The sequence below is a fragment of the Pantherophis guttatus genome, chromosome 1 (genome assembly GCF_059756535.1).
Source record: "Pantherophis guttatus breed Tessera chromosome 1, ASM5975653v1, whole genome shotgun sequence".
Lineage (NCBI taxonomy): Eukaryota > Metazoa > Chordata > Lepidosauria > Squamata > Colubridae > Pantherophis > Pantherophis guttatus.
The window spans coordinates 250,056,001-250,068,218 of record NC_142063.1 but is presented as its reverse complement, the minus strand read 5'-3'; the positions used below and the strand labels follow the sequence as shown (position 1 = coordinate 250,068,218).

Sequence of the window (12,218 nt, the reverse complement as noted above, 5' to 3'; positions counted from 1 at the left end):
GTTTGGGTGGGGGCTTGGTTGTGCTCGGGTACATATATATTTGTAGATTTTCACAGGTACAGGTATGCAAGTATTGGTGTATTCGGGTCTTCTCCCGTGTAAGATTGAGAGCACTTTGGCAACGTTTCGACAGAATCTCATTTGCCATCATCAAGTTTATGCAAGGGGTCTTCTGCAGCAACTGCCGTTACTATTTCAAATCTGGTGCTGGTAGTCTGCTTTGCTGGGATGGCCCCACCTCTTCGTTCTGATTGGTTGGGAGTTTCAGTCTGTGTCTATTGGCTTGGCTTCGGGTGTATGGTTGGTTTTTCTCCACCAGGTGGCAGGGCTTCATCTTTGTGGCTGGCTGGAATGTGATTTGGTTGAAAGTCTCGGGGTGTGTGTGTCTGGCTTCTGGGGTGCAGATTTTTCTGTCTGTGGGTGCTGGGACTCATTTGTTGACAAGGGCTAGTTTCCAGATGTCTGGCAGGCGGGAGGTATTGTCACATTTATTCATGTTATGGGGGTGTTTTTCTATTTCAATGGCTTCCATAATTATTCTCTTGTTGAGGTGTTCAGTTTTGGAGATTAATTTGGTTCCTTCAAAATCAAGAAAAAAGAAATACAATAATAAAATACAAATGCGTTAAATATAACGAATCAAGATTCAAATAATTGCATTGCCTTTAAACCTGACTAGGTGGCTCAGTGGCTAAAACACTGAGCTTGTCGATGAGAAAGGTCAGCAGTTCAGCGGTTCAAATCCCTAGTACAGGTCTCTTGCATGAGCAAGGGTTTGGACTAGATGACCTCCAAGGTCCCTTCCAACTCTGTTACTGTTACATCGCCTTGATGTGATACCATGATCTCTTTGATCTAATGGGTTTATAATGTCTATAAACACTTTTCTAAGGAAAGAATCACTATAATACATGCCAAATAAGACTTCTTTCCTGATGTCAATCTGGTCATCATTAACAAAACCACAACACTTGGTGGTTTTGAGTGAAGGTGAAGTGTGAAACAGGTATCCCTTCCCACCCTACTGTATCTGATGAGAAAGAAGGGAAAAAGGCAACTCCTGCCATTCTTTTTTCTCCTTTCCACCTTTATGGTTTGTGCAATGTCCTTCACTATTCATCCCCTGCATGATACTGATCCAGGTTGTGTTTTATGTGGATATGGCTTTATCAAGTTAATTCTGGATTGCAAAATGGTTGTTTATGAAATGATACTGCGATTTAGGTTTGCTTTCTGATGTCAACAGTCCAGAGTTCAAACCCTTTAAAGAAACAAAGTCAGTCACCTGTGCATCTTTTCACAGTCAACAGATAAAAGCCTGCTTCTAAATTTCAGGAGTATCATTTTCCTTCTGCTCTGTTCAGTGCTTTATTTCTGAAAGATATTAAATAATCAGCAAGAAAGAACCATAAAGGTAATTCTAAAAGATTTATTCCTAGCATTAAGACAGATGATAGTAGTTTATTAGAAAATGTTTGATTAAGATGTTAAATTAAGGATTTTAAGCTTCGTTTTAAAGTAGTTCTGTGACGTTTTACTATTAACAGGTATAGCACATACATTGTTTCATTTTTTTAAAAAAAGTCATGTGGATGCAAGGATCAAAAAATTCATACAATTGTTTAGGATTAAACCAGTTTGACTTCATATATTAACCAGAATATTAAACTGATCAGTGCTATTAAAAGATATGATTAATGAGGCATGCATATGGTCATCTAATAAAATCATTAGAATATCAACTAGATATGTACATCTGTAATTACTATAAACTAGAAATCAGAAGGAGCTGAGTAGTATCTCACAAAAGCTTATGCCTCTTAATAAAAAGTGTTAATTTGGAAAGATGCTATCAGACTCCTGATTTGTTACTATCCCAGACTAACACAGTTTTATTTGTTACTATCCCAGACTAACACAGTATACAAACTTCCTTGTTTTCCTCTTGATAACATTGAAGACCATAAATGTAACTTTTTGAGTTCCTGTTTTAACAGTTGTAGAAAAAAAAAAGTAGACTTTTTCCAGGTTGTTTTCTCTCTCTCTCTCTCTCTTTTTTTTTTAAATTTGATTTATATGCCGCCCTTCTCTGGAGACTCAGGGCGGCTTACAATGCGTTAAGCAATAGCCTTCATACTTTTGTATATTTTATACAAAGTCAGCTTATTGCCCCCACAAACTGGGTCCTCATTTCACCTACCTTAGAAAGGATGGAAGGCTGAGTCAACCTTGAGCCTTGGAGAGATTCGAACCAGCAGAAATTGCAGGCAGCTGTGTTAATAACAGGGTGCGTAGACCACTGTACTATCAAAGCTCTTGGGGATCATTGCTGAAGAAGGCTGCCAAATGTGAATTATTGAAACAATAATTTCAATAATTGTGAAGTGAGAGATCTTGACCCTCTGTTTATGCTGCTAGCATTAAGGAAGGGGGGGAAACCTTTTAATTTCTCTTTTATTGCAGCCCTGTTATTATGGAAAAAGCAGACCATGAAGCATTATTCAACTATAAAGGGTATAATTTAGGGAAAGAATTAATGAAACTTGATCTCCTTGAAGCACTAGAAGATTTTGAAACCAGGGATAGTGATATATTCATAGACACTTATCCAAAGTCTGGTAAGAATTCTGTAATATGACATGAGCAATGTATATTTAAATTTCATACTCTAAGTAAACTTTCTCCTTGGGAAGTTTCCTTCTGCCCCTCTGCATGAAAGTAATATAGAAAGCTAGCACCCACCCCTCTCCTAGAAAAATGAAATATTCTAGAAAATATTAAAAAGGCAGAATATTATATTTTTCCTAAAGGAGAAACATGTTTCTAAAGACATAAACTCAGAGCCTCAGCTCCCTGCCCTACCAGCAGATATTTTGGTACCAACAAGACAAAAGGCTGGCCCAGCTTATCTACAAAACAAAAGACCTTCACCCTCAGGAAATGATAGGATTAGCCCTCACTCAAGATCCAAAACAGGACAAAGCCATTAAGCCATAATAGGAATTGCCCAACACACTTTCAGTACACAACCCTCTTCATTACATCATCACCCAGCAAGATTCAACCAAGCCTGGGACTCAAGACAATCTACAAAGTTACCCAACATGGCCCCATGGGAATCTGATAACCAATTAGGATACCTGCCCTTATACAGGAACCAGAAGCTGTAAGGCGAGCTCTGGAACCCAGAAGAGAGAAGCTGGCAGGTGCGCAGATGCGCAGCAGCCAGCTAATCTGGGTTCCATCGCGCACCGGGGCGCCAGACAGATAGTCCAGTACGCATGTGCACTGGCCAGCTGCTCTCTTTCGGGTTCTGGTGCACACATGGGTGCCACCCAGCTGGTCTTCTGGCACAATGTGCGTGCCGGAACACGGAAGAGAGCAGCTGGCCAGCGCCCATGTGTGCAACGAAACAAAGAAGAGCAGCTGGCGATGGAGCGCGTGCTCTGCATGCCACCTCTGGCATGTGTACCATAGGTTCGCCATCATGGGCCTAGGACCTCAAACCATGTGGTCCTGCCCACCTTAAACCATCTTTCCAAACATCCTCCATGTTTCCAGTGTTTTTCTCCCTACTTGGAACTGAACCCAGAGGGACATTTCTTCCAACACTTGTGAATAGATACATTGCACTGATTATGTTGATTTTGTTTGGAATTCTGTACATGTGAGTTCCCCTCTTCACAAATAAATGCCTTTATTTTGGAACTTGGTCTGTATCAATGAAATCAGGCATTTCTTACAGAACATGCCTTGCTCACAGAACAAGCCTCACATTTCTTACATGCTGTACCTTATTCACAGAACAAGCCTTATTAAATGCATGGTTCAACCTCCCCTTTGTTTTCTTAAGATTCTGGAGTATTTTCTATGCTGTGACTTTGAAAAACCAATTTCCAAGCTCCTTTCTTTCTCCAGAGGTCTAGAGCTAGAAAGAAGGAAAGAATGCATCTACAGTATGCAACACCACTTCCTTCCTTCCTTCCTTCCTTCCTTCCTTCCTTCCTTCCTTCCTTCCTTCCTTCCTTCCTTCCTCCCTCCCTCCCTCCCTCCCTTCCTGAGGAACCCTTGGAAGAAGAGCTCTAGAAGTAGCAAAAAATCATCCCTTTACTATGAAATTAATTTCTTTCCACTCCAACAAGGGACAAACATAAGTCCCAGAGTTTAGAATTTCATTCATATGGAAACATAGGTTTGATAGCCTAAAAGCTCTCAAACCAGAACTTCAGAATCATAGACTACCTCATACAACTCACTACAACTCACACAGAGAGGGCCTACTTGGGGTCCCGTCGGCCAAGCAATGCCGGCTGACGGCCCTTAGAGAGCGAATCTTCTCTGTAGGCGCACCTACCCTCTGGAATCAGCTCCCCTTGGTGCTCCGGGTGGCCCCCGACCTTCGCTCTTTCCACTGTGACCTTAAAACATGGTTATTTCGCCAGGCTGGCCTGGACTGAATGGGGTTTTAATGGGAATTTTAATTTCTTTTATTGTTTGAATTTTAATCTGGACTTAATCTGGTTGATTATTGCTCTGAACTGCCCTGAGTCCTTGTGCAGAAAGGGTGGCATATAAATCCAATAAAATTAATAAAAATAAATAATTAATCAAATACTATTCTTATATACTATAAGCAAATACTATTTAAAACATATTTAAATGTCAAATGGAACATTTCTAGATTCTAAGTGAGTTTTCTCTCTAGATGATGTATGAGTATGTGATACAGCTACGTTTTTTTCTGCTTAGTGATAAATTATTTCTTAATTATTTCTTTGCTTAGTGATACAACTTTGGTGATATAAGTAATGTGAAACCCAGTTAATTCCCTCAACTTTAAAACAAGTTGATTTTCATTTTTAGGAACTATCTGGACCCAGAATATTATATGCTTGATTTTGTATGAAGGCCATCGGAATGGAACAGAAAATATTTCCATATCACATCGGTGTGCATCCATAGAATACAACATATACAATGTGGATATCACCCAGATGCCATCACCTCGTGTCCTCATGTCCCATCTGCCATATTACCTAGTTCCCAAGAAACTGAGGGCCAAAAAGGGAAAAGTAGGTCAATCTTGTTACTCTAGTCTGACTATAAAAACGAGTTAGCTGAAAAACTACAATGATTGTATAAGTATATGTGTATATTTATGTATATATGTGTTTATATTCATATAGGAGAAAAGCAGGAGAAAAGAGTACAGATTGTAGGAGAAAAAGCACTGTAATGTAACTGTATTCATTACCCAATTAGATAAAATCCTGAGTGCTTGAAAGTAGTGGACTTTGCTCACTTTATATAGAAGAGGCTTCCCCTGCCAGTGTTGGTAGGAGTGTTCTTGGTAGTTCCTTGATTAGGCTGTTGTTTACTGTGTGACTAAGTTAGTGGTTCCTTGATTAAGGTATTATCTATTGTTTGATTGCTAATATAGCCAATGTCAAGTTTCTGAAAGATGCCCTAATTAATTCATGAGCCATGAGCCAAACTTCAAAGGAAATATAGTGATTTATTAGGAGCAACATTCCGGCCATACTCGGATGCAGTCAGGACTGATCCCACGTAGATTTACGTTCCCCTATGACCCTGTCTCTCCCCTCCCCCCTGGCCATGTCATAAATCACATTCTCCAATTAACCACTTTGGCTGGCTGTGAAACCTAACACCCTCCTTCTGATTGCGGCAGAAAAATGTATGGAATTCACTTCAGTTCTCCCTCCTCCTGCTCATGGCAACTTGAAAACTTTGCAAGTTGACAGCCAATTACTATATAGCCAATTACTCTAGCTCAATGGAGTCTAATTCATGACATGGAAGTGAGAATAAAATGTGGGCCAGTGAAATATACTTTATATGAAGAAAAGGAAAACATTTATATAGTTTTATAAGAGGAAAAGGGAAACATTTATATAATTTTATAAGAATGTTTTTCAATGTACTTTAGAACGTATCCTCAGTTTATTAAAAATGAATGTATTTATTACAGATTACATATAATATATATTCTTGCAGGTTATTTACATATACCGAAATCCAAAAGACACTTTCGTGTCCTTTTTTCATTATATCAACTCATTCAGGGCAGTGGAAAATTCATTTAATTTGGAGGAATACATGGAAAGATTTTTATCTGGAAACGGTAAGATGGAAATAAAAACTTTAATTATCACAATACTGTCAAAAAGGGCTGGTTTGCTAGTGTGTCCCCTTGGAGTTATTAACAACAACAACATTCAGTTTGAAGCATTTCAGCAATAGGAGAGAACTTTACATTTAATGAATCCAAAGTTTCTTCATTCTCCAATGAAACTCCAGGCTAAATCTCACTTTGCACAGTTGCTCATATTGGTTTGTGTGTGGGGAAAAATTAAACACTCATAAACTTCCACCTCTCTCTATTAAAATAAAATCCATGTCAGCCAACATAGCAATAAGGATCTAACGGGGTTCACTAGAGGAACTGCATTAAACAGTAATGGTGTAAATCTGGCCAGAGACAACATGTGGCTTGGATGAGTTGGAAAACAATCCCAACTGAGTCATTTTTCAACTCAGGGCTATCATTAATTGTCTTCGCTGCCTTGCCTAACAATCCCCATCCCTGCTCTTCACGGGTGTTAAGTAACCAGGCTGGCAATTAAGCAGAGCAAGGGTTGCCTCTGTTGTGGGGGAGACCCTGGGAAGCCTAGTGCAGGCCCAGGCATGTGCTGCAACACTTTTACAGCCCACTCATGGCCAGCCCATGGGCCTCCAAGGCCTGTCCCACACTCTGAGGCAGCCCACGCTCTGCTTCCTAGACCTCAGCATCCCATAGGTCCCACAATGTATGGTAGCTGCTCCCAAAATTGCAGCCATTTGTGGAATGGAGCAACACAACCTCCACTGTAGAGAAACAGGCCGAGGGACATTGTAGAGAAACATTGTAGAGGGGTAGAACAACCTGTTCTTGTTCCCCAATGGAGCTCCAGAGATCACGCTGGGGAAGGAGAGCAGGCCACTCAGTGCCGTGGGCTCCTTTGGGTCTGCCTTGGAAGCAGAGACCATTTTGGGAGTTGCTGCAATGAATTAGTGTCTGCTCCGACATGATGCCCACTTCCTGAATACAGCCATATGGTGGCTGTATTTTCACTATGTAGGAAGGCCACATGGTGGAGTAGCTGCTTCCAGAAGGAGATCTACAGCACCAAAATAGCAACTGACTCATCAGTGATGGAGGTAGGAAAGAGGCCCACAGGGACCCAGTGGGACAGTATGGTAAGAATATAGGAGGGGAGGCCTCTACAGCATCCCTTGTAAAGGCAGGTAGATTGCAAAGAGCTCAAATTTTGTTCACACAATCATGGGGGCATGGCAGTAGCCATAAATTCGGGCAGGAGTTATAAGCCCCTTAATTCAGTGATGTCATAATTTCAAACAGTCCCTGTACAAACAGTTGATGGCCTCCTGTACGCCTTAAAATGCAAAAACGATTGTTGGTATCCTTAGCAATTTTTTTTCCATTTCCAAAGACATCTCCAAAGAGTTCCTATTCTAATTGTATAATGTATGCTGTTTAGAAAGAAGTGATCCTCAAAATCATTATGCCTTACTGACATTGGCTTTGTGTATATAATGTTTAAAAGAAAAATATTTTCCTTATAGCTCATGTGAGGAATCAGAATTAACTTAAGCACGACAATTCTTATTTCCATTCTCAGTTCCTAGCAGTTTGGTCTTCGATCATGTGAAAGGCTGGTATACACATCAGAATGAATTCAATATTCTCTTCCTGTGCTATGAGGAAATGATCCAGGTGAGAGTATTCACTTCTTTCCCCCACTTACCATATTCTTCCAAGTATAAGATGCACTTTCCCCCACCAAAAGTGGGTGGAAATGTCTGTGCATCTTATACAGCAAATGTTGCTGAAGACCCACCCATCCTCCGTCCCCCACTCTTTGGCCGTTTTTTACATCAGCGCATCACGTTTTTGGCCGGTTCTAGGTGGCGGGGATTGGCGGCCAAAAACGTAACATGCAGAGGAGGCGCACAATATGTGGAGGTGGCGATGGCCTGGGCGATCACCACAGCCTGGAACAGCTTGTTTTCTTCCCCAAAAACTAATGTACATCTTATACTCCGAAAAATGCTGTATTCTTTTGTCAAGGTCAATAGGATTCAGGGAATAGGCCTAGACAAATAGAGATTCAGCTTCAGGTACAGTTCGCTTTTATCTATGGTTGAACATTTGTGAATGTTCTGAACAACCTAACTTTTACATTTTTAAGGTCCGAAGAGTTCATGCCTGTTTTTCTTTTCCATTCAACATAAACTATTCCAGTGGGTTTGCCAAGAACTTGAAAATCAGACTCCTGCTAACTCTCTGCTTATGCAGCTAAGCAGAGTTTGTAGAGCTGATTCAGACAGGGCTTTTTTCTTTTTCCTAAAAGAAGTGTATAGAAAAGGGACAAGGGAAGAAAAGGGTTTGTTCCAAAGCTTTTGGATAGATCAAGTTCCTGAAGAGGAGATACAGGAAGAAGACACCATTCTCCTACCCCTATTCTCTTTTCATCCTTCTTTAAGGGTTTGACAAGTGCTGCAGAAGAGAGAAGCAGCCGGGTTAAATGCTGCTTCTCTCCACTGCAGTGCTTTCCGGATGTGACTTAAAGGACCCAAAGCGGCAGCTCACGGCTGCTAAATTTCACTGTGCTGCACAAGACACTCTTCCGGCAGGCCACCAGCAAGAGCAGTGGTGGAGAAAAGCAGCGGGGCTGGGCCAGTGTCTCAGGAGAGCACGTGGAGCATCTCCCCAACTGACCAAGGCTCACCCAGCACCAAGGGCTGGAAGAAGCGGCTGCAAGATCTGACACGCCGGAGATTCAACCCAGCTGCTTCTCTCTGCCATAGCACTTTCACATGCTTGCTTCATGTATGTGCATGACAAAGAATGCAATGAAAATGACTTCATATAAGAGCATGCTTTGCTCAATTTGTTAAAAGGAATTGAGATGTGGTCAGGAGAAATATCAGCTTAAGGTGTAAATAGGTAACGAAACAAGAAGAGTTAGCATTAAGATTCAATAAGTGTTGAATGAATGTGGATTAAATACAAATGAGTATTTGAGAGAAGCACATTTGTTGAAATGATTTAGTCATATTAATCAGGATCAATTACATAACAAATATTTGAAGGAACACCGAATCGATGCAGAAGAAGGCAGAGAAAATGATAGTTAGATGAAGCTGATAAGATTGGAAAGGTATAGTGCACAGTATTGATTTAGCTTGATTTAACTATCGTTCTATTTCTTTCTCTCCTGGTTGCCTTATTCCTTTTGTGTGCTTTGCATAACATTGCTTGTTCCCAAAGGAAAAAGCATGATGGGAATTGATGTATACTAATCAATTGGTTGATTAGTTGGTTTATATGGTGTTCAGCTCACTATAACATTTCTAGATGAATAATGTAAGATATAAAACACATGCATGTATGTGCATGTAATTATTTACAATACATACATACATACATACATACATACATACATACATACATAACTTGCTTCATCTGAAATTGATATAGATGTAGTGGGAAGTGCCTATAGATGTAGTGGGAAGTCCAGGATCTCCATCCAATTCATTTCCACCAGTGTTTTATCTGCATAAAGAAAGAAATGACACTTTTTAAACCTTTTTAATGCTATTCTATATAATGTTTTCACTCAGAAATCAATTCCATTCTGTTCAGTGGAGCTTCCTCCAAATTAAGGGTATACAAGGGTATACTGTAGAAATATTCCAAAAGGAAATAATTTTTCTTCCAGGATCTCAGAGGCACAGTACTTAAAATATGCAAATTTATTGGAAAAGAGCTGAGCAGCCCGGAAGTGGACAAAGTTGTGGAGATGTCTACATTCAAGAACATGAAAGCTGATCCTAGGGCAAATTATGTGAAAACATATGAAGAGTGTTTTGGACGAAAAAACGTAAAGCATATACGCAAAGGTAATACCGACAGAACAAAAACAAACTTTGGTATTTTCCCTCTCTTGCATCTAACCACGGGACAAAAACGCTTCAGAAATCACTTCTTTTTCTCTTGTGTCCTCAAGACATTGACTTCTTGTCCCCAGCATATACCTGAGGTAGTTCTAAGTCATCCTCAGCTTCTCCAGTGTTGAATGAACATCTCCACTTCTTCAGCAGGCAAAATCTATGTTAGTTTATTGTAGAGGAGAGGTGAATTCTGCACTCACGTTATTCCTGGGGGTAGGTTCAGTTCAACTCCCATTGGTCACTAGAAAGGCCTCAATTCTCTAGGCCTATCAGGGCCATTCTGGCTTGGACAGTGAAGAATCCAATTCTTTCTGATGAGGCTTTCCCCTGAATCTTCCAGATCTTGAGATGTAGCTTTGAAAGGGGGCTGAATCAGGCTGAGAGGTTGAGTTGGAGGAGAGAAAGAAAGAGGGAGAGAAATGGGAGATGAAAAGAGAGAGAGCTGATGCCCCTGCAACTTGAGCAATAGCTGGATCTTCACTGCTGTGCCCCACGACCCCTTTGAGAGGATTTCCTGGTCCTTTGGGAAGTGCAGCTTTTTATTTATTAGGTTTTGATCCCACCTTTATTACCCTGTTTCCCCCAAAATAAGACATAAAGTTGGGCTCAATTGTGTTTGTAACTCAAGGACTACATGTATATCCTCTTTCTGCTGAATAAATTGTCCAAAGTAAGGTATTACTATAAAAACCTCAGCTGTGACTATTGCTGAGTCCAAAACTCACTCTTTTACTTACTCCTGTGATGAATAAATGTGCTATGAGAGAATAACGGTGGCAGCTGGATCTTGTGGGAAGACAAAACAGTGGTTCCAGAATTATACTAGATACACAGAGCCAAAAGGATGATCATCACTGGTGGGACCTTCATGGTGGGCAGGTCTGTGAGGATTCAACATCAATGCTGGGGCTCTTTTCAGGAGAACAGACTACTGGCTAGGACCAATAATTGATTCTTCAATCTGCTCCTTTTTCATCAGGAACTGTTGGAGACTGGAAGAATATTATGACAGTATCGCAAAGTGAAAGGTTTGACAATATTTTTCAAGCACAAATGAAGGATATACCTCTCAAATTCATTTGGGATATAAAAGAAATACAATCTACTCAGCATGGGAAGCGGCAGGAACCTCTCCAGGAGGACAAAGAGCAGAAATGTTCAACACAACCATAATACGTATATGTACAATAGTTTAAACTATCACAATATACCTATGTATTTTCTGTATGTACTTATGTGTATTGTGTGCATAACTGCTTTCTTCTCAAAGTTGTTTCCTGCTTTCCTGCACCCTTAAAAAAAACATGGCTTTCGGTAACCCCATCTTTTTCTTTTTCGAAATATTGAAAACATCCTATAATTTATCACCACAAATGGGTCAAGATATACCAGAATGATTTCATAAATATTTTTCAATAGAAACAAATGCTTTGGAGGCTGGGAGAAATGACTTTTGTAATGAGAAGAGATTAAAGATATGCTAATCAATTTTTTTTTATGGGTCAACATAATGGTTGCTTCGATAATGGGAAAACTCTTTTGGAACAGCACCTTCATATATCTTGGATATATTAATTTTGTATTGCTTGATTTTATAAAAAAGATGAAGTTAGGGAAAAAATATTTAGCACATTTGGTTACTTACATCCTACATCCAACAACTTTAAGTAAAACTTACTCATGATGTAGAGGCCAAGTCAGAGGGTACAGCTGATCAGTTTTCTCTATAGCTCTAGTTTAATAATAAGTTTAAAAATTAATGTGCAGTTGATATCATATGGAGCTTATTTTTCCCCTAAGTTCTTCCTTCTCTTTCCATATAGTTTCTTGCCAAACATTATCATTCTTCTTCATTTATTTGATCTGCCTCACTAATAAAATTATTCAAAAATTAGTTGATCAGATCAATTTCATTAGGGTTTTTTAACTTGTTGCAATTCTGCAACTCTCAGTGGTTTACAAATATTAAAACACTCAATCATCGAACAATAAGTCATCCACAAGCAAGCCAAGATTAGTCCACTCCTGGCGGTTCAGGGTCAGTAATTAACCTTGTTCCTAAAATGCCAGGAATAAACTCATCCTCCCTCGAGCAGGCCTCCGAAAACGAGTCAGAGGAATTGTCCAAGGGAGACATCACTACTCCCCATGGTAAGACAGTAATATAAAACATATGGTTA

The 12,218-nt window shown here is 39.9% G+C and overlaps 1 protein-coding gene across 1 annotated transcript; it reads left to right on the top strand.

Annotated features, from left to right (window-relative positions):
* LOC148116828 (amine sulfotransferase-like) lies at positions 1–11,932 on the top strand. The gene is made up of 7 exons (XM_087882683.1): positions 1–1,414; positions 2,464–2,618; positions 4,864–5,072; positions 6,019–6,145; positions 7,704–7,798; positions 9,807–9,987; positions 11,018–11,932. The coding sequence occupies exons 2-7, from the start codon at positions 2,474–2,476 to the stop codon at positions 11,209–11,211; spliced, it is 951 nt and encodes a 316-aa protein (XP_087738809.1). The 5' UTR covers positions 1–1,414; positions 2,464–2,473; the 3' UTR covers positions 11,212–11,932.
* The last annotated feature ends 286 nt before the right edge of the window (positions 11,933–12,218 follow it).

What these genes read in the sequence shown, in the direction of transcription:
- LOC148116828 (XM_087882683.1), top strand. Translation starts at nt 2,474, where the DNA reads ATGGAAAAAGCAGACCATGAAGCATTATTCAACTATAAAGGGTATAAT. An exon ending in GCTATGAGGAAATGATCCAG is followed by an intron (nt 7,799 to 9,806) that starts GTGAGAGTATTC and finishes TTTTTCTTCCAG; the next exon opens with GATCTCAGAGGCACAGTACT. An exon ending in CGTAAAGCATATACGCAAAG is followed by an intron (nt 9,988 to 11,017) that starts GTAATACCGACA and finishes CTTTTTCATCAG; the next exon opens with GAACTGTTGGAGACTGGAAG.